The sequence below is a fragment of the Chelonoidis abingdonii genome, chromosome 18, assembly GCF_003597395.2.
Source record: "Chelonoidis abingdonii isolate Lonesome George chromosome 18, CheloAbing_2.0, whole genome shotgun sequence".
Lineage (NCBI taxonomy): Eukaryota > Metazoa > Chordata > Testudines > Testudinidae > Chelonoidis > Chelonoidis abingdonii.
In genome coordinates, this window is record NC_133786.1 from 4046255 (window position 1) to 4069034 (window position 22780).

Genomic DNA, 22780 nt, shown 5'->3' on the forward strand with positions numbered 1-22780 from the left:
ATGCAGCCCCCTCTGGGGCGGGCGGGGCGGCGGTGCCGTGTGCGCAGTGCTGCTCCCCTGGCTCCGAAATGCAGCCCCCTCTGGGGCGGGCGGGGCGGGGCGGCTGGTCCCCGGGCGGCGCTGCTGTGTGCCCAATGCTCCCCTAGCACTGAAATGCAGCCCCCTGCGGGGCGGGGCGGGGCGGCTGGTCCCCGGGCGGCGGTGCTGTGTGCCCAATGCTCCCCTAGCACTGAAATGCAGCCCCCTCTGGGGCGGGCGGGGCGGCTGGTCCCTGGGCGGTGGTGCTGTGTGCCCAATGCTCCCCTAGCAATGAAATGCAGCCCCCTCTGGGGAGGGCGGGCGGCTGGTCCCCGGACCAGTGGTGCTGTGTGCCCAGTGCTGCTCCCCTAGCACTGAAATGCAGACCCCTCTGGGGTGGGGCGGGGTGGCTGGTCACTGGCTGGCTGTGCTGTGTGCTCAGTGCTCCCCTAGCACTGAAATGCAGCTCTCTCTGGGGTGGGGCGGCTGGTACCCGGACTGGCAGTGCTGTGTGCCCAGTGCTACTCACCTACCACTGAAATGCAGTCCCTTCTGGGGCGGGGCAGCTGGTCCCTGGGTGGTGGTGCTGTCTGGTCAGTGCTGCTCACCTAGCACTGCAATGTAGCCCCCTCTGGGGTGGGGTGGCTGGTCCCTGGGCGGTGGTGCTGTGCCCAGTGCTACTCACCTAGCACTGAAATACAGCCCCGGGTGGGGTGGGGTGGGGTGGCTGGTACCTGGCCCAGCGGTGCTGTGCCCAGTGCTGCTCACCTAGCACTGAAATACAGCCCCTTCTGGGGCGGGGCGGCTGGTACCTGGCCTGGTGATGCTGTGTGCCTAGTGCTCACCTAGCACTGAAATGCAGCCCCCTCTGGGGTGGGATGGGGTGTGTGGTCCCTGGCCTGGTGGTGCTGTGTGCCCAGTGCTACTCACCTAGCACTGAAATGCAGCCCCCTCTGGGGCGGAGCTGCTGGTACTTGGGTTGGTGATGCTGTCTGGCCATTGCTGCTCACCAAACACTGAAATGCAGCCCCCTCTGGTGTAGGGGGCGGCAGCTGGCAATGCTCTATGACAATTACTCACCTACCATTAAAATGCAGTCCCCATCCTCGCTGACACTTACATGCCAGCAAAACTTTGTTGTGTTGATGGGGCCTCCCTGAAAGACCTTTACTTTACTAGCAAGAAGGTGGGTTTTTTAGGCATGTTGGGTAATCCTTGTTAAAATCCTACTAATTGGTGGGGCATGGTTTTAAGGTGTTAGCTCTGTTCAAGGACTGTTTCCTAGTATAGATGTGGCCAGGTCAATGTTTTGATAACTCCCTCTCCCTTTTGCTGACCAAGAAAGGACCAATAAATGCTATTTCTAGTGCATGAGAAGTGGAAACATTGCTTAAGAGTTTCCTGTGTCACAGATTGACAGGGTCTGGACTATACCCTGGCCTTTAAACTGGGCGTGTGCTGGGAGTTCCCCATTAGTGTGCCAGACCCTAAAAGGTCAGTTTTCCGCAGGGATAGGCTGTGCGGCTTTAATGCCTTGTAGACTGGGTTTCGGGCTCCAAGACTTCTGTTTGTCACTGTGAGTGCTAGTGCTGCACAGTGTATCTGACTGAGACTCTCCTGTTCAGAGACTTTTCACTTTCAGATATCAGGGCACATTAGTATTTGCAGTGATATCAAGCAGCTTTTTCCAAACCAGAGTAGGTTTTGAATCGGTTGCAATGCAGCATCTAGAAGCACTTAACTTTTGCTTCTATATGCTAACCTAAGACAGTTTGCACTGGCAAAAGCTGGGGCTTGGCCAAGCCATCCTTCTGTAGAATTCATCTCTGCTCTCCCTGTTCCTTTTGTCTGAGTCCCATGAGACTGCTCTGTGTGTGGGAACCCTGAATGAGAGCTGCTGTGTGTGTCTGTGAACACTTCTTATTGCAGGTTCCTGACATCTCCAGTCCATTGTCCTGCTGCTGCCAAATCACACTGAGTTCATGTGTTCAGCCTGTCTGGGCCTTCTGTTGTTAAATGTTAATGTCCAGTCATTGGGGTTTCCATGTTTTTTTCTGGGTCTTCTGTCAGTATATTGATTCTAGACAGTTCTTAATGTTGCCTTCATCTCACCCCAATCAGCTGTGGGACCCAAACACCTCATGTCACTCCTCTGTTCTAGGAGAAGTGTTTTCACTCCTCTGCATCCAGTAGGTAACAATACCAAATCAAATTGCTCAAACGAGACTCCTATTCATAAAAATATTATAGAAAGCTCCCACTTTCATCACTCTCTGCTGTTCCCAGCCCCTTGTTTGCCCTGATGCAGAATCCAGCTGACATCTTGAACTTGGATCCCAGCCCAGTTCTCTACCACTAGACCATGTGCTCTACCCCTCTTTGACTCCCTTGCATATTGAGGTATTTCTGTTACTTATTCAGAGGATACTCCCCCCCAATGTCCCTCCCATTCTCCATGACAAAAATAATATTCTGATCTTAAGGTAAAGGTAATAGCCAATTGCTTAGTGATAGACCTTCTTTTGGTAAGATTTGTTGCTCTGTAAGCCCCTTATTGTCTTTTGTCAAGAAAGTGGAGATCTTCCATACCCACTGCTCCAAAGGGAATTTGATGGATTAGTATAATACAGGTTAAGTTTCAGTTGTCAGGTTTTCAGTGTTCTTAGAAAATTTGAAATCTAACTGTTCTGGTTTAACCTGAATCTAATGATTTCTTCCTCTCATGGGTTTTGGTAGTTTTTGGAACCTGTCCTCACCCTTTGATCTCTCACATAAAGAACTCACTTTAAAATGTTAGCAATGCCTGCTTGTTATGCCTCTAGCTTCCTTGTTCTCTGTCTGTAGGCCCTGGAGCCCTTGTTCTGTACTGTGCCTTCAGATGCAATCTTGCTTCTGTCTTACCCCTTTGCTAAAAATTCTCATTCTATAAACTTCAAATCCTCTCTTTGGGTTGCAAACTCTTTTTTTATGAGGGATTTCCCAGCAAACCCTTTAAAGCTGATTGGTGTCAACTTTTTTTACTGTGTGCAGTCCCAGCCCTGAAAGCCTCCATGCCTCCTATTTTCTGATTTCTTTCTCTGTATCTTTCCCCTCACCTGTCTCGCCTTTTTTGATTGACTCAGGTGTTTCCCTAAATGAATGATGCTGTTCCTTCCCTTAAGGACTGAGCTTGCTGTCTTGGTAGTGCCTGCCCTTGGCCAAGCTTAACTCTTGAAACTTTGACCTCCCAAGTAGCACAACATAGGATGGTCAGCCAGAGAGGAGTACCTGAAAACAGTTGTTTTGCAACTGAAATTTCTGAGCTTTTATTAAAGTGACATTAATGTCGTGGTCCTGCAGCAGTTACGATCATAAACCAGTCATTTTAATTTAGTATTTAATGGTTATTTTAATTGTTCAATATGTGAATAAAATGTGTAACTTTCAGACAAAGTTCTTAGGTTGAACCAAGATCAAACCAGGCAATCTGGTTCTGCTTTGCAATGGATGAACTATCTAAACAAATTCCTTACTATTTATTTTGTTTAGCACTTCCTCGTGACAGCTCACTCCTCTTCAGTGGTTTTCCTAGAGCCTTAGCAAGCTGGCAAAATCTATAAAGCGTTAACTTCACCAGGGAGGTCCCAAACTAGCTAACAGGCTTTCCTGTTAATCAAATAGGTAAAATTAAGTAAATGAATAGATAAATTAATCTCCTGTTTTCAGATCAAGAGTGATGGTTTATTTAGCATGTAATCAGTTATAATTCAGGAGAAGCAGCCTCTCATTGTTGGGAACATGTTGGGAGAAGCAAATAGTATAGGTGGAAACTCAAGTAAAGACTTAGTTGTTGAGGTTACAGATAAATAGGTAACCAGACAGGAGCATATAGAGGGATGGGAGTATGAAAAAAGCAATACTATTGAACTCTGATGTGTGTAGCAGGATGGCGATGCCAAATTAGTGTCCTGTAACTGCCTCCCTGCAAGTCTTGTCCAACCAGCTGCTCCAGGACTATTGCATACAGTATTGTCTCAACATTTAGGTAGGATCTAGGAAATCTAAAGAAACAAAAATAACTTGAGAATTAGAGGATAGGTCACTTGAAGAGAGACCATGGGAGCTGAATTTATCTAGTGAAAGATGACTTTGTGCAGGGGACATAATCCCAGGGATGACCTTGGGTAGATGATGATGTATTGTAGGAAGGCAGTGCTTAATTCTCAGAAATTGGTAGGAGGAATGATCTGAAGTTAAGGGAGGAAAGTTTGGGCTAGATATTAGGAAAGAATTCTAAGCTCCAAGGGGGATGATTTAGAACACAATCACTGCTGAGATTCAAGAACTGGTTAGACCAAAAGTTACTGAGGTGATCTGTGTGGCTTCAGGGTGGATAAAAATCAATGATTTAAAAAAATAAAAATAAAAAAAAATTGGATTTTTTAAATTGGATTTTGGGGAAAACCTATCTAAAGATAGCTTTGAGCTATAATGTATCTTAATTAAAACTATCTCGTCATGGAATAGGGATTATAAATTCTAATTCTATAGTATGAGACAATATATTCATGTAATGTTTAAGAAAAGTTTTGTAAATGAGTTCCAATAGTTCATGGATTAGGGACCCAATTTTATGGGTTTCCACAAGCTTCTGTATAGATTATTTAGGTTAATCTTTCTGTCTACCCAATGGAACTCAGTTCTCTGCCTAGAAGATACCATCAGAGATGCTTAGTTTTGCAGTTCTCAGACTGGATATGTCTCCCCAGAGGTAACCTGCTTGTTAACAGCAACAATATTTTAAAATAGAGGTGAGAAATAACAGACCTCAACCCTATTGTCCCTCTGCAAATTTGTATACACAGAGTCAATCCCTTACCTCTCTCAAAGTGCAAAGTTTCAAAAAGTTGAATGAATAGAAGATTGTTTGTTCGGGCAGAATAGATCTGGACAAGGAGAAGAAGTCTGGAGATAAATGTGAAAAGCAAGGGACATACGCTTTTTGTTAAAATATTATGTTGAAGAAAAAAAATCCAGAATACATAACGTTGTTTTAGTTAAATAAAACAATTTAACTGTCTCGTGGTGATCTCCTCCTAATACAGCATGGCAAGACAATCCTCCAAATATTAATGATTAACCTGTTGAATTGGAGATAGTTCACCTTCCAATGACTTCATAAATATCTGCTTCAATTACATTTGGTAAATGAAATAACCAAACAATCATTCATTTTCTGATATAGCTGCAAAACTAATCTGAAAAGTTTTCAAAATAAATCCCTGTTTAAAAACGTAGGTTTCATTTTTAGAAGGTACACAGTGTACATCTGTCTGAGTTGTGAAGAATATGTATTAAGGTTAAAACTACCAATAAGAATGCACTTTTATGTATAAAACCATAATTAAATCAAGTCTTCCTGACTACTGATTTAAATCATGATTAAAATAAATTTGATTGAAATCAAATCCACCCTGGTGGCTACTTTTTGCAAAATGCGGGGAGCAGACAGTGTTGCACAACATTGCCAGAAAAGCACAGTTATCTTTGATTCTGTGTCTTCCTGCTGCAAGATTCTCAAGCAAACATGCTAGAATTGCTTCCATAAGGGGGAAATAAACTTATTAGTTAGGTAACCAAGAATTTATCAAACATACCAGCTCATGTTTTAGGAGTGTGACATGCTTCAGTGAACTGATTAGAGTTAAAAGATCAGGTGCTTCTAATCTACAGGATTAGACAATGATAATGTCTATCTTCTTCATACAGAGCTCTTGTTTGTTGTGTGCTATTGTGCCTCCTGACACACAGATCTTTGTTTTGAGAAGTATCATACTTCAGAGATAAATTGGTCTGTCATCAGTGACTGTTTTGTAAGTGCGGTTAAGGGTTCTTTAAGGTACATCTTATTACATGCTCCTGTATCTAAGAAACATCTGACCATTGATCTCCTCTCTGGGTCATAACGTGGGAACGAGAGCATGTTGTGTAGAACTGGCAAGAAACTCTTAGGTGTTTGGAGTCTTCCTAACTTTTCTTTTTTCTTTTTCCGAAGAAATGAGCTGTAGCCCACGAAAGCTTATGCTGAAAGAAATTTGTTAGTCTCTAAGGTGCCACAAGTACTCCTGTTCTTTTTGCAGATACAGACTAACACGGCTGCTACTCTGAAACTTAACTTGTCCTTGGATCCGCAGTGATACAATCTAATCAAAGGGATGGTGAGAGGGCAACAGAACAAAACATAAAGGTAAGATAACAGTGAAGGGATGATAGTACTCATTGCATGGGCAGTCTGGTAATGTTGCAGTTCATTCTTTGCAGAAATTCAAAATGAGGTAAAGACACAGCTCTTAGGTGGTGATATATCCTAAATCATGCTGATTCAACATCTGCTCTGATGTCTGTATATAACTCCATATCTTAGGGACCTCCTAACTTGAATTACTCTCTTGTTAAAGACAACATATTTGTACAGCTAAGTCCTAAAACTCCTTGGGACATGCTACTCCAAACTCGCATGAAGTCAGTGAGAATTTGTAGCATGCAAAAAATGCAGGATGAGGCCCTAGATCATGGGTAATCAATTATGTTTTGTCAAGGTATAATCAGTAGCTAGATTTCATGGAGGCAGTCTGATTTCAGTCTGACACATTTTTCACGGCTGTGAATTTGTCTGTATTACATCTGCATAGACTAAGTGTCTAACCATTCAGTAGCTGAGGGGAGAGCACTGTGCAAGTCTATGAGGGAATCAGGTGGCACTTGCCGATGAGGATGGCCTGCATCTGCTAACTGGCTGCAGCTCCAAAGAGGGGAGAGAGACCTCACTTAGTCACTAGCAGCACACGTAATCACTGCACATGTGAAGCAATTGAGCTGTGCTCAAAGATGTTGGGGAAAGGTCAAAACCAGGGAGCTGGACTGTTGGATCTGTCAGATAGGCATTGGTAAGGTTAAGATATTTGTCGTGGTTATTTTTAGTAAAAGTCATGGACAGGTCGTGGGCAGTAAACAAAAATTCATGGAGGTTGTGATCTGTCTATGATGCTTACTGAAAATAACGGGGGGAAGCTGACAGCCTGAGCCCCACTGCCCATGGAGTGGGAGCAGCTGACAGCTCCTACCACCTGGGGCTGAAGGTCACACACAATCATGGAATCATGACCAACTCATAGACTTAGGTTTTGGCTATGGAAGCTTGTTCTTGCCACCTATTCTGCCTCCTGGAGGTTATGTCAAGGTTCCTTAGGGGACTTGTCCAAAAGGGCTTGCCTTGAGCTAAAATGGTGTCTCCATGGATTAAACACATCTTTAGAAGGGTAGGTATCGCATGTCTTGCACTATAAGGAGCAGATTCTGCAAGGCAACTTGTCACCTGTGTCAGAAGGGCAGGGTTGGACAGAACTGACTGCCAGGCCAGATTTGTCAGGTTCACAGTACCTGCCATATGCATTGGTTGATTTACCTGAGTGTCTACTAGTCCAGTGTGAGAAGAGCTGAACCACACTGGGGAACGATATTGTGCTACAGAAAAGCACAAGACAAGCCCATATGTCTCTGGTTTGGTCTGCCTACCAACTTAAGTTGATATAACTGTCATTTAGGGGTGTGAAAAATCCACACCCCGAGTGACATAGTTACACTGACCGAACTCCTGGCATAGACAGCGCTGTGACAGGAGGGCTTCTCCCATCAACATAGCTTCCGCCTATTGGGGTGGTGGAGTCTCTATGTCAATGGGAGAAGCTCCTGGTGTTTTCACTAAGCACTGTCATGCACTGTAAGGGTAGACAAACCCTCAGTGTCTGTACATTGGCTTTTTAGGCGATCCAGCTGTTTTGCTGATCAGGTTGTTTATTGTCTTTATTTTGGCAAGGCTTTGGTAAGATGTTCCTTGACTTTCAAGAAATGGTCCAGTAGGACACCTAGATACAGACTTTGGGTTGTCGTCCTCCTATGTCCATTCAGGAAGATGCGGCGTACTATGCAATGTATTGCAATATTTATATGATCTATGATAGAAGCTGTCTATGTACTTATACTGAAGAAGTTACTTCTATTGATAATGCTTTTCACCACTGAAATATGCTTTAACTTCCTCAGATGGGGGATCCATTGGTATCTATTAGCAATTGTGCTAATCTGTCTATCTGTTACCAGTTGTGCTTTTGCTACAGACTTCCTGTGTGACCTTGAGCAAGCCACATAATTTTTCTCTGCCTCGGTGTCCTCATAAGTAGAATGGGTCTAATCCGTAGAATAGCTGTGAGACTGTTTGTCTTGTTTCTGTTGAAGCATTTGGTTTTACTGTTGTACCCTCATTCTTCTCATTTGAATGCTTTTGCACAGCTGTCTGACCTGTACTTGGTCTCACTGATTGTGTCTTGTCTAAGTGTTACGGATTTATTGTTTGTGTAGGTTTTATACAGTTTTAGATGACATTTATGCAGATTTAAGGATGATCCATTTTAAAAATCACTTTGGTTGCACATAGTGGGTGTTCGTTTATCTCCTGACTCTGCATACTCATTTCAAATCAAAGTGTAAGTCACTTCACATTATCTTAAAAACCTTTTCTAACCTGCATTCAGTGTTGTACAGAGCTGTCAGGATAAAGAGCTCAGATTTTCACTCCATGAATAAGATCAACAGGAGCTAGTTATCACAAGATAAATATGAACTGACTTTCTCCATTGTGGAAGAAAACAAAGTTGACTTATTCAAACTATCCGAAAAATGCTTTTGGTCTTCCCTCCCTCCCTCCCTCCATAGAAGAGGGATAGTCTTAAGATGGGAGAATAGGATTCTGGAGCCAAGAAACCTTAAGAGCTTGATGCTCACGCAGTCTCCAAAGTTATTGTAGCATAAACTGGGATGTTTCAGAAAGAATGAACAATTGTTTTTTGTCTGCATGTTGCTATTATCCATTTTTGTTTTCACTTTTGTTCTTCATTGTGCTTCCATTCACAGCAATACCAGTTAGCATAAGACTCCCCTCTGCAGCCTTCTCCACAATGCAGTTGTCAGGCACTGTATAATGCCAGCATTTTCTCTCAGTTCCATCCCCCCTGGAGAGCAGCCATTTTGCCCTGGCATATGACTTGGAGACTTACATTTCTTGATTCTGGAATTAAAATCTTGATCTTAAGAACAGTAATCCCTGCCAGTAATAGCCTGACTGCTGCTAATGCTTTAAAATGTAAGCACTCTTTTTCCTGACGTCTGACTAGGAATTTCTCTTGTTTTGGAGATTCAGTGTGATGGAAAGGTCTAGTTCCTGACAATAACTTAACTGGACAATGTGTCTAAGTTAAAATCCGAATTGATTTTAAAAGGCCCTTCATACCATAAATTCAATTAAAAAATTGTCTTCCCCAGTTATGTTTGTTTACACTTTCCAGGCTGAGTGAAACACCCAACTATTGAGTTTAACTTTTGTTTATAGTCAGTTTCATGTTGACTCCCATGGCTAAGCACAATCTGAGTTTGCAAACAGTACAGGGAAATGCTTACATCCAAACTCCATGAACAGTTTTGATATTTGAATGTCAATTGCCTGATATATGATGAGGTGAAACTAATATAAAAACTTACACAAAAATATATTGAGTCAGAAGGAATGTGGTGCAATTATTTTCATTTTGTACACTCACGGGTATATACAAGTGTTGTGGTGATCAGTGTACTGCAGAAAAGAAGTAATCCAATGCAGAAGGTCAAAACTTTCTAGAAGTGAGTACCCCCTGCCAAAAAGAGGATACTAGTAAAGGCCATCTGAGGCCTACAAGAGGCACAGCCTGCATATATATCAGCATGTGGGATGAAATCCAGGGTGTATTTTGAGTTCTGTAAACAGTACTCATGATGATCTCACGTTGCAGGCCACACTGATAACTTGGCCTGCAATATGCAGGAGGTCAGACTGGATCATTGCGAGGGTCCCTTCTTGCCTTAAAATCTGAGTCTAACTTGCCAGAAACTTGAGAGCTGCATATAGCAAATACAGTCTTTTCTGCACTCCCACGCCCCCAAATCATCCTGGGTCACAGTGTCAGCTCTGTGGGCTGAATCCCTGGATTCTCCATCTTTGTTCTCCAGTCAGTGCGGTAAGATGTCCATGCAGTGATCTGTTTCAGAGGTGATTAGGGGACCGCCTGTCCCATGGGATACTTTCTACCCTGCAGCTGAAAACGTGATGGCTCAGGGACAGGAAGAGATGGTGATGAAACTGCCATGTCACAGGGATATGTAATGCAAATTAGAAATGAGACCTGCTGGACCATCCAGTCTATGCTGGTGCCTGTGCAGGATGATTCCCTCCCTACAGTGCTGGGTGGAAGCTGAAGATTGAGATGAGTGACAGTGACTCACCTGTATGTGGTGTCACCATAGATTTCACTGAATGTTTTCATTTCCTTAAAAATGTCATTATCCCTGTTAATATATCTTTCATATTAATGTGGACAGCAGCACTTATGTTTGTGTATGTTAAACCTTCAATGCTGATAGATTCTATTGCAAAAAACAGGTCTATTTAAATGTGTCACTGAAATAAAATTAAGTCTATCAATACAGGCTGAATGTAAAGATTGTAGCTTTCAGCAACATTTAAATTAAATCCACTGGAACCGACTGGCTGAGGTTTCCAGAAGACTTGTACTCTCCGAATCAGTGTAATTCTGCCATTATAGTGGCCAGGCAAGTAAGAGTCCTTCCCCTCCAGAGTGCACCTTCAAGCCAACCACCAAACTCTCTACCGTACTGAATTTCTTTAGAGCAGAGCATGCTAGCTCACACCGCCTTCAGGTGTGTCATAGTGTGTGTGGTGTTCGGTGGATGTAAATGTAAGTAATGTGCTGGCTCATGCTGAAGGCTGGTTTTTTTGCCAGTGGAATTCTAAAAATATGGTGTGTCCTACCTTCTTTGCATCCTAGTAATTCCCGTTGGACATTTATGCAAGTCAGGCACATGTATCAATGGGAGCCTGCAGTAGTCTTTTCCTGATCACCATTTAATATTTTGTCAGTGTATAAATGAGCATCGTTCTAGTTCTGGAAACCAGTGACGCTGTTGATACAGACCCCAGTATTACATACAACACAGCTGCATTACCATGGGGTGCATGGAAATTAGACAGCAGTGTTTGATCTGCCTTAAAAGCTGTTTGTTGACTCAGGGGACTACTCCCCTGTAGGTCATTTGTTCGGATCTGGCCCAGGTTGAATGGCCCTCTGTAAAAATTATGGTCTCAGGCTAGTTGTTACTGAACGGACTTCCATGTCACAAAAATGGCCATCATATTTAGCACAAACTAGAATCTTGCTGGCCCTTTTGAGATGGCCTAGGACTGAGTAGGCAATAGACTGAGATGTAACTTCTCTTCCCCTTGGAACAGTCTTGCTCCAGAGGGACTGACTTAGCAATAGGAGAAATATACTGGCAGTTCTCCTGACCAAGATTTCATTTGAAGGGGTATTGACAAAGGGTTTCAGGTATAGAATTTGACGTTTAAATTGTCAGCATGAAAGTCTTCTGAAGTCTATATATATATATATAATGAATATGATCATTTATGCATCACTGAAGAACAAAAATAAATCCACAATGGCCTCTTTTGGAAAGTCAACAAAATCTTTTGTGCTTACTCCTGCTGGCCCTGGAGCAGCATGTTTGTTCTCAGAGAGATGCCAACATTGCCCAAAGAGGCAGGCCAACAAACCAAGATGAGTGGGCAAGGTAAAATGAAGGTGTTTGACTAGAACTGAAGTATTGCCTTGATGCCAATACTAGTATCTTGGGGGAGGTCTGCTGCGTAGCTGCAGGGGAGAAGAGGCGATCCCAGTGTCAGGCTGGCCTCAGGAGTTATAATGCAGTGGCACAATGGTTATGAATGCTTTTAAAACCAAATCAACCATGTTAATTTCAGCTATTGAACCTGGGTGAAAAATGTTAGTGGGGAGCTGGTAAGGAATTCTTATTTTTAAGCTTCTGAGAGGATATGCTAGCTAATGAGGAGTTTGAAACTATTTGTGATCAGTATCCATTAGAATAGTCTCCTGGATACTTTGCAGAACTTCATTAAAAATGTTTTTGGCTCGGTGAAGATGAGCAACTAGTTTGGAGCTGAAGTGCAGAGTCCAGAATAGTGCAATCCTTAGCCAGAAAGCGATAAGACTAAATATTTCTTCTTCCTTTACAAAGTTAGTTATTTAGACTGCTCCAGATCTATTAATTTTGCTTATTTTAAATTTGTCTGCTACAGAAACTGGATGGCTTCTGCAGTGAGTGTGAACTTGGATAAAGACGACACATTGGATGGAATACCACCTGTGAAAAAGCCCAGGTAAACTTAACTTGTACTACATTGACATAGAAATATTAGTAGAGGCAAATGATGAGAGCTTTCTATGACCCTGCATTCCTTTTAGAAAGGGGTGTGACATCTGGCATGAAGACTCAGTGACCTTTCCAATGCATGTCTGACAATGTATGCTGTCTTCAACAATCCATTATAACCACAGTTTTCTTGTCTGTGTGGATAAATATCTGTTTCTTTTTTTGGGGTGGGGGAAGTGTCAGATTTTATAGAAATTATATTTTTTTACATGCAACCTGTTTAAAATCTGAATTTAATACAAAATGTTAGTCTACTTATTATAATCTCTTAAAACATTTAAATAAAGAATAAATATACTGACTCCATGAGCTGCTATCAAACATTGAGTGAAAGGCTGCTTTTCTATATAAAGGAGGATTTAGGGGCAGGGAGGGGGAATCTAACTGTGGAGGTAAAACTTTATAAATATGGAACGATAGCTCTTGTACTGTATTAAAGAGTTGATCCTGTGAGAGACCTAGGGGCTATGCTACTGGGTGTCAGATACTGGGGAAATTTATCACAGATATTGGGACCTGACCTTTAACTTCAGGAGACACTATCATATAGCTGTGGTTCTCAAACTTATGTACTGGTGACCCTTTCACATAGTACACCGCTGAGTGTGCCCCCCCAATAAATTAAAAACACTTTATGTATTTAACACCATTATAAAGGCTGGAGGCAAAGCAGGGTTTGGGGTGGAGGTTGACAGCTTGTGACTCCCCCAAGTATAACCTCGCAACCCTCCCGAGGGTCCTAATTGCCAGTTTTAGAACCCCTGATGTAGCTCATTTCTGGGTTCCAAGAACATGTATCAAATTGAGGCTTTCCACTTGGTGATTTAAGTTGCCTTGGTTTAATTCAGTCCATCCTGTTTCTTGTGATGTTTTAACCTGTAGGACAAGGGAGTTAAGATTAAGGAAATCCCCAGGACTTTTTCCTTGTCAAAGCAGAAAAGAGCATCTGCTTTGCTTCAGTTTCTTTAACTCCCTATCATGCTGGAGGGTGCTTAGATATTATCCAGCACCCAATGTTTTCTCTGGGTTGGTTCTGTGGAAAAGTGTCTACCTGAAGAGCTATTGGAGGAAGTGTATTCAACTAACATGTCTTATTTGCTGTGAGAAGGCAGGAAGGTGGGTGAATTAATTTAAATTAAATGACTAAAAATATCCAGGTCTTCAATTTTTTTGGGGGTGGGGGGAAATGTTTCCTCCACCCTGCTGAATTTTAAAATGCCCAGAGGAAGCTGGAAGTGTAGGCTGGCTTGCTTGGAATGCGATGATAGAAATGCCTACTGCTTATCAGTGTGAGAACCAAATCTTTCTTGAGCTGTTGTTTAGAATCATCACTTTGTTTGGCTCATGCTCTGATACTCAGGATTTCAACCAATAGGATTCTGAAAATATAAAAAGGCATGGTTAACATTTCACTCCCATATTACTAGGGAAAGCTTGTTTCTTTTGTAGATGATGGGGGAGAATTGGGGTTCAGAATTAATCACCTAAATTTTCTGAATAAACCAAATAGAGCCAGATTTACAATAGCAACCAATAAGGCATACTGCACAAACCAAAGGATCAAACAGTTGTTTTCCCAAATGGCAGCTAGCACATGAGACTGTGCGGATCTCTAAAGAGCTTTCAGGTCAATCTACTGCTTTACCCCCAGAACTTGGTACAGAACCTGCACTGAGACACAGGCACTGACTATGGGAATACCTACGCTGCAAAAACCAAAACGGCGCTGCGGCAAGTCTCAGAGCCTGGATCAGCCAACTTGGGCTTGCGCTACTGAGCTAAAAATTGCAGTGTAGATGTTCCTGCTCATGCTCTGAGACCCATTGCGGCAGGGAGGCTCTCAGAGCCTGGACTTGATTCCAAGCAGGAATGTCTGCACTGCTATTTTAAACCCCATAACTCAAGCCAGAGTTAGTTGACCTGGGCTCTGAGACTTGCCAAGGAGGGGGAGGTTGCAGTGTAAACGTACCCTAGGTATCTCTATTTACTTCCCATCCTTGCCGAGAGTCAAGAGTTTACAGATTGTTCCTTTTGTATTTGGCCTGCTTCTCCTTGCTCATTCTCTCAGTATTACCTGCAACTCTCTGGGCTCCCCTGCTGGGAAAACCTTGCTGTAGTTAGTGTGTAATCACCAGTGATAGTAATTCAGTAGGGTGTTGATAAAATATAACTTAAAACATAGTACAGGTACATCGCCAGCAAAGTAAGGGGGTGAGCGGGCAGACAGTCCCTCTATAAGACTCTGTGGTCCAAGCTTTGAGACTGCTCCTTTTCATGGCTCAGCAAAAATCCAGCCATCCTTCTAACCTGCATTTCTAGATGGGGCCAATTGCCAGGATCTCTGCTGTCCTGCAACTAAAGTTACTTGACTTACTCTGCTTTAGAAATTGGCCTGGGTGATGAGGCATTTTGCCTTAACAGGGCTGGTAAAGGACAAAATTGTGAATATCTCATACCTATAGCTGGCTATTACTGGCCTGTAGAATTGTGCATTGCCTTTTGAGGGAACTCTGTCATGTCCTCCATGCCAACCCCTTCAGCCTTGTCCGTTGTCTCCTCTAAGTTCTGGGACCCATGTGTGGATTTGGGACACTCATTTATGTCAGCACAAATGTGCTTCTCTCTTACTTCATTGCAGAAAACTGTTGCCAAGCCTTAAAACCAAAAAGCCCCAGGAACTTGTTCTGGTAATTGGGACAGGGATCAGTGCAGCAGTAGCTCCCCAAGTCCCAGCACTGAAGTCATGGAAAGGGTTAATCCAGGCCCTACTGGATGCTGCTATTGACTTTGATCTTCTTGAAGAGGAGGAGAGCAGAAAGTTTCAGAAAGGTCTCCAAGAAGATAAGAACCTTGTTCATGTTGCCCATGATCTTATCCAGAAACTATCTCCGGTGAGTGAGCACATGCAGCAGGATTCATCAACTTCAATGCATAGAATGTGAGTTTGAGAGCAGGGGGATGGCCAAGGATTCTCCCCAGCCGTTGCCCTGACTGGGCCTGGCTGCACCTTCCAGTCAAAGCTGGGTATTGCTCTCTTGAAACCCATCCAGTGATCCTGGGCCTGTCCTTGGGGGCAACCTGAGGTTTGAGAGAGTTGCATGAAGTGGCTGCTCCCACCGCTTAGCGTGCCAGGATCAAGGCACCAAACCAGTCAGGCTGGGATCAGTGAGATGGTTCCTCAGTCATATTAGCTTGATGGCTCTGGCCCAGAACATCATGATGTTGGGGGCTCAGATGCTAGTTTGTGGAGATCAACTTGCTCTAAACGCTGTTTCCTTACATAGCTGCATTGCAGAAAGTACCTGCTCCCTTAGCAGCGTAAAGTAAATGTTCTTTTTTCCTTAGTGATTTACGGGTAAGCATGTTCTCAAAGGTGCGACGGCTGGAGGGGGTAGCCCTGAGGATGTGGTGTTTGGGGAGGCCTGGCTGCCAGTGGTCTTATTTCTGGGGTTATGGGTTCAGATGCGACCTCAGGCCTTGTTTTCCTACCAAGGGCAGTACTAGAGGTGTTGCAGTTAAGTGTTCTGTTTTGAATGATTAAATCTAGATCGCTTCTGCCTGCCTGAGTGTTCAATAAAGAGTAAAGACCCCACTGTACCTGAAGGAAAGAGCAGGGTGCCTTGCTTCTGCCATTCTCCAAGCAATGAGCATATTACACGCCTAGACGGGCAGATGATCAGTTTGGTGTCCTGGCCAACATTCCATCTCTACTGTTAATGCAGCCTTGCACTCTAACCTGAAAGCTCTTTTCTGATCACATAAGTGCAGCTCTGTTTGCCTTACACATAATCTGTGCTCTCCCACGCTAACTCACTGCTTTGCGAAGCGCTTTGTGCTATATGTGTAGGTTTATATACTGCCCTTGTCCCCAGTGTATGAAAAGTGCTCCAGGAAATCAAATTCCCAACTCTGACCTTGATTTGTTTGATTCCCTCCACAGCGCACTAGCAATGTCCGCTCCACGTTTTTCAAAGACTGTTTATACGAGGTGTTTGATGACCTGGAGTCTAAAATGGAAGATTCTGGGAAACAGCTGCTTCAGTCTGTGCTTCGCTTAATGGAAAATGGAGCACTTGTATTAACCACAAACTTTGATAACCTGCTGGAACTGTATGCAGCAGACCAAGGGAAACAGCTTGAATCTCTTGATCTTACTGATGAGAAAAAGGTAAATAGCATGTCAGCCAGGCTAAACGTTCTGCTCTTTGTTCACACACATCATAGGTCAGTGGTGGTAGAACATCCTGCATGGACGTGAAATGTCATGCTATTAATAACACTGACATCACTTTGTAGCGGTAGATAAAATAAACCAGGCTGGATGATCTGTAGTGTTGCATGTTTAAGTGTCTCTAGTATTCTGGGAGAGGGGTTGGCAAGAACAGTGAATCCTTCAAGTTCCTTGCATCCCAAATGTTGATCCTTAGAAATGCCGTGATTGCTGGCAGACATTCTTGTAAATGAGGAGAAGCCTCCAGGCATCTTTAACAGCTTTCGTACTGGTTTGATCTGTTAGGACTCCTGGCTTTGTTTGACTGCAGGTGGGACTTGGCTTTAAGATTTTGAACTATGCAGGAAGCTATACGCCCCCAAACAAATCTGATCAGTCTTTTTAGATAAAACATACCTTTTGGGGTACATTCTAGAATATATAATGCACACAGGGTCATAACCTTCAAGGCCTTGCACAAATGAACCATCTATTTTTCTGTTTTTTGTCTCCCTTTCCTTCTCCCATCCACCATGTGGCTTCTTGTCGTCATCTTCCTGTAATCTCTACTTTCTTCCATGTAGCCCACCCCTTTTCCTGGGACCCCATCCCTGATCCACTTTGCCATGTGTCAGAACTCTCGTCCAAGTCCTTCCTTGCTTCCCTAACAAGGTTTCTGATCCCTAGTTCTTCCCATGATGGATCAGTCAATAGACAGAAAATCCTAACTTTAACCAACAGCACATTCTAAATTCCACCACTCAGTCACTTGGCGCTCTGCATCCTGTTCCTGATCCTTACATTGTCAGTTTAGATCTTGGGCAAGAATCGGCTCTCCATGCTGTCCATAAAGTAGCAGGCATGCAGCAGGGGCTATAGAAATAGTGTGAGGAGTTAGTGATTCCCCCCCATAGGTCTAAGTAAAATATACCACAGTTGAATCACATTTCTAAACTCCAGTCTCCGACATGACCTCCCAGTCTGTACTGTTGGATATATTTCCAATGATACAAATGTAGCATTCTCAGTCATCGCAGGACTAAATACGGAGATGAGGTGTATAGGAATGAATTTGCAAACATAGTAAGAAACTATGAAAATGTGATAAGGATTTTTTGTTGAAGCATACAGAGGCTAAACTGCTAAACTTTCTCAACTGTTCTGAGTCTAGATTGGAAATAGAATAAACATGTAGATTTAAGAGAAATGCATATTAAAATGTCAACTTGTTTTATCCTTGCTGAGTTCTGAGTCAGGATTCCAGCTTTTCCTATCAACAGTGGGTGACCAGGACAAACAACTGAACCTCTGGTGCAAATGAGCATTGAGGCACCATTTTAGTCTGAGGTATGACAAGCTGTATCCAGAACTCATGAGAGTAGGGACATGAAGGAGAAGCTAACTTTTCAAATAGACTGAAATTCAGTACACTCCTGAAAAGCTACATGCTGTTACTAACTTGAAGCAATTACTGAAAAATGATGACTGCAAGACCTGCAGTGAGGAGCTTGGGAAGAGCATTTGGCTCCCCTATGGAGAAATGGCCCAAGCTGACCCTTAATGGGCCTTGGATAAGCACTGGCCTCCTGTGGTTTAGATGCCTTGAAGATTTGGGTTTGTTTTCTTCACATGCACTGGGATTTCTCTGCATCTCTTCTTCCTCCAGAGTTTCAGGAATGTTCCTTAACAGTTTAATTCCTGCAATGTGAGATCTGACAAATGAAGACCTCAAGTAATGGCCCACTCTGCCCCCACTAACTTCTTACTTGCCCAGGAACCCAAATGGATGGGCACTTCTTGCTGATATTCCCAGGCTGTTTGTTTTGTGCAGGTGCTGGAGTGGGCGCAAGAAAAAAGGAAGCTCAGTGTCTTGCATATCCATGGAGTTTACACAAACCCTAGTGGAATAGTGCTTCATCCAGCTGGGTATCAGAATGTGCTGCGGAACACAGAGGTTATGGTGAGCTTCAGCCTGCTTGTGCTCCCCCCCCGCCACCCTCCAGACACCCAAGCTGAGAATGCTTTTCTTATCTGCAGTCTTGTGCTTGTTTGGCTTTTCCCTTCATCTTTCGCGGGTAATGAGGCTAGCTTGTCCAGTTTAATAATTCTGCTTCAGCAGAAGGTTCAGATTTCACTGAGTTGAAAAATCTTGCCTCAAAAGGGACAAGATTCAGACTGTATTGAGAGGTGGGGTGTTTACATTTTCACTGTCACTTGTTGCTCATGGCAGACTTGGTGTTGGCTTTCTGCTGATATGATAGTGACCCTAAGAGACTGAATTTTCTCTGCCTGGTGGTAGGATTGGTGGATAAAATCAATGTTTTCTACTTCTTGGCAATTGCTTCTAAATATCTATATATCTTGTGTCATTGAACACTGTCCTTAGTGTGGGACTAGGACATATTTAGCATAGGATGTTCAGTTACAGGGTACAGAAACATCCAGAAACCCCCCTCTTGATCAGACAGTCTGGATTGAATTTCTCAGGCATACTAAAGCCAATCTTCGTAAATTCGTTCCAGAAGAGTGGAAGAAAGCTGATGTGGTTACAAAGGGCAAACAGGATGACCTGGGTGATTATAGGCCTGTTACTCAGACATTGATCCCAGGCAAGATAGTGGAGCAACTGATACAGGACTTAATTAATTAAGATGGTAATATAATTAATGCCAATCAACATGGGCATATGGAAATAGATCCTGTCCAGCTAACTTGTAACCTCATCAAAATATTATGTTTGGTTGATAGCAGTAATCGTGTTGATGTAATGTACTTAGACTTACGTAAGGCATTTGACTTGGTATCGCATGACATTTTCATTAAACTAGCATTATATAAAATTAACATGGCACACATTAAGTGGATTAAAAACTGGCTAACTGCTAGGTCATAGGGAATTGTGGTTCAGTGGGTGTGTTTCTAGGGGGTTCTGCAGGGATTGGTCCTACATTAGTAACATTTTTATTAATGACCTGGCAGAAAACAATTTGCAATGACACAAATTAGGGGATTAGTAAATAGCTAAAAGGACAGGTCCCCGACACAGAGCAATCTGGAGTGCTTGGTAAGATGGGTGCAAGCAACTAATATGAATTTTTTAATATGGCTAAATGTATACACCTGAGCACACAAGGTAGACCATACTTCCAAGATGGGGGAGTCTATCCTGGGAGTTTAGGGTGAATCCTGTGTTTAAGATGAATGGGTGAGTTGCCATGGGATAGTTGAGTTATTGTTGGAGTTTGTAATTTAAATAATTGCAAGGAGCCTGGGATGTAATTGGTAAAAGCCAACTAGTGTGTAACTTGCACATTGTGAAGGCTGCAATAAAACCTGCCCAAACTGCTAAGATACTTTTTATTCCTTTTTAAAGGGAGAGATCCAGAAGCTGTATGAGAATAAATCATTCTTGTTCCTGGGCTGTGGCAGGACTGTCGATGACACCACGTTTCAGGCCCTTTTCCTAGAAGCTGTGAAGCGCAAGTCAGACCTGGAACACTTCATGCTTGTGCAGAGGGGAGACGTGGATGAGTTTAAGAAGCTCCGTGAAAACATGCTGGATAAAGGGATTAAAGTAATTTCATATGGAAATGAATATGCAGACTTACCTGACTACTTTGAGAGGCTAACAAGTGAGATCTCCATGCAGGATAGAACAGGTACAGAGTGATGGGCTCTGTGGTAGAAGTAATGCACCCCACCCTGGTATGCACCACCTCATGTCTCCAAGCCACTTCAGCAAGGGCTTCTGTGTTTAAATGATCGTTTAGCAAGCTCTGGGGGGGCAGTGTTATAATGGTAAAGCCTAAGCTACCCATTCTCAGCCTTGAATCTCATTTAGGTGTTACTGCCCCTTTCTCTACTCCCTTGGTGACATTAAAATACCAGTTAACAGAAGATTTGAATTACAGATTATGCCAAAGGAATAATCTTTTCACATTTTGTTTACTCATTGAATCATTTGTTCTCCCCAAATTCTGCTGAAATAATGCAGTTGGGGTCTGGTTTCACTTTAGTGCTGGTTAAATGTAATTACAGAAGGTGGTTTTGGTACTGTTCCTGCTACACATCAAACATGACTTCTAGTTTGTTTTCTAGCAGTCATCATTTTCCTCCTCTCTACACCTTCAGCAAAATGAGGAATGGAATGCTCCTGCAGCTGGATTGCTTGATCTGCAAATTATTTAAAATAAACCAGCTTCTGTCTTTTGCTGATGCTTTGATGTATAAAAGGCCAAATATTTGGCTTCTTGCATTTACCTTGTAGAACTATCAGGGAAAGGAACGGACTTGCTGGAGGATAGCTGGCAAGTCCTGACTTATGCTCAGACAGCATGGCTGAAGGGTGGTTTGAGTCTCCAACATTCCAGGGGGCAGGAGAAGCTTGTTAGGCAATGAACTTCAAAGACTAAGCAAAGCAATGCCTGACACTCAACTTCACGGTGTTTGTATGTCTAACATAAATCTAGTTGTCTATAAATCAAAGAATCACATGGGGTAGCCATTACCACCTTCCAGCAGAACACTCCCATACTAGCTCTGCCTGTTCTAATAGTTTAAAATGTTGCCACCCTGACCTTATTTCCTCTAGAGACAAGGAATAATGGTGGGGGAGAGAAGCATGGTGAGGAAGGGGGAATGGCAGGGCCCATGGAGCTGTGCTGGGAATCCCTGAAGTCAGCAGACATGAGGGGCAGGGATGATGTAATGAGCTCTGCCTCCAGAAACAATGCAGTGTATTGACCCCTTCTGTAACAAGCCCTTTTCCCTTCCAACAACTCAGCTGTCTCTCTGGGTGCTTCTGTTTTTCTAACTCTCCAGTCATGCTGGCACTCTAGACAGAGGACCTCCATTTCTAAGTGGAAACAGATTGTTTGAAAGTAGCTCAGGCCTTTAGCCATCAAAACACCAGACACACAAGCCAAATAGTTTCCTTTACTGGTCACCTTTGTAGTTCTGAATTCTACATGTACGCTTCCACTGTGAATGGTGGCTGCTCATGCAGCCTATAGTACCCTGCTGATCTAGATTTGAGGTGTAAGAGTGATCCTTCCCTGCCAAGGTGCAACTTCCAAACCACTCATTCCTCACTCTTGCATGGGGGGGCACCAGCATAGCAGGAACAGGAAATAGTGAGTTCCTTTCGATTGTTCACTGCTTCAGGTTTTGTTTTCGGGGGTTCTAGTTGGTTGTAGCCATACCAAATAACGTTTCTTAAATGGTATCTTTTGTTCCCCAGGTCTGCCTAGAGAAGGACAGCTAAACAGCTCTTCTTCAGCCCACACTGAAATCAAAGGTATGGAACTTACTCTTGAAACTCAAGAGATATCATGGCAAAACTGATAATCCATTCGCCTAACGTGTGGGGGACCTCTGGAGGCATATGTCCAGAGGTGGGTATCCCTCTCCCAAAGGTGCTAAAGGTAACTGCTTGTGTATGGAAGAATGAGTAGTAGCAGCTTTTAGATGCGCCAGTAATGCTGGATCTGAAAACACTAATTCAAAACCAACTGTCTATCTTCCTCAACTGGCTGACTTTGGAGGGTGGAATTGAAAGCAGCTTTTACTGAAAGTTAGCCAGAAACACAGATCAAAAAACAGCTTAAAGGCTGCTTGCACCTAGTCACAAATTAACACTTACACAGAATGGAGCATATGCTACTGTTCCTCTTCTGGGGGCTACAGCTGATCACTGGTGCTGGTAGGATCAAAATTAGCACTGAGGTGCTGTGAGCAGTTTAATTAGGATGAATTAAATACTGTCCTAGACTTGTGTGAAAGGATGATATTTTAACTTCAGAGAGGGTGCAGCACCTGAGCATCTGCCCTTGCAGTTCAACTGACTGTGCTAGTGGTTAATCTGAGTTAAAGACTCTGGCACCTACTGCATAGGCCTGTGAATCTGTCAGAAGAATCTCACCTTTTCAATAGCTAGTTCTTGAGCAGCTGTGATCCTGCCATTCTAAAACCAGAAATGAGAGAACCAGAAGCTAGAAACTACCAGACTTCATGGAGTCCCAGTTGGAAGGTCCTGGCTGGTGAAGACTGCTTGTAGTTTACACAGCAGCTGTGATTTCCTCTCTCTCAAGGTTGCAGAATCTGCAAGGAGAGTTTCTCTCCCTCTGAACAGCAGCAGCCTTGGCCATTTCAGACCTTGTACTTCTGTATTCTCGTTTC

General features: G+C 43.3%; 1 protein-coding gene across 4 annotated transcripts in view; it reads left to right on the top strand.

Moving 5' to 3' along the window:
* Window positions 1–22531, top strand: part of FAM118B (family with sequence similarity 118 member B) — a 23205-nt gene extending 674 nt beyond the window's left edge. The window contains exons 1-9 of one of the 4 annotated variants that reach the window (XR_004372281.2): window positions 6178–6255; window positions 9664–9729; window positions 12260–12340; window positions 15032–15284; window positions 16334–16561; window positions 18435–18563; window positions 19977–20262; window positions 21843–21996; window positions 22406–22474. Coding sequence is in view for 1 of the 4 variants with exons in the window: in XM_032770032.2 (XP_032625923.1) it covers window positions 12267–12340; window positions 15032–15284; window positions 16334–16561; window positions 18435–18563; window positions 19977–20262; window positions 21843–21899; window positions 22406–22446 (1068 nt within the window). In the remaining 3 variants the exon portion in view is untranslated. Of the gene's footprint in view, window positions 1–6137; window positions 6256–9663; window positions 9730–12259; window positions 12341–15031; window positions 15285–16333; window positions 16562–18434; window positions 18564–19976; window positions 20263–21842; window positions 21997–22405 lie in introns of those variants that run through there. The other 3 variants (XR_004372280.2, XM_032770032.2, XR_004372282.2) reach the window with 3 other exon arrangements.
* Window positions 22532–22780: the final 249 nt, after the last annotated feature.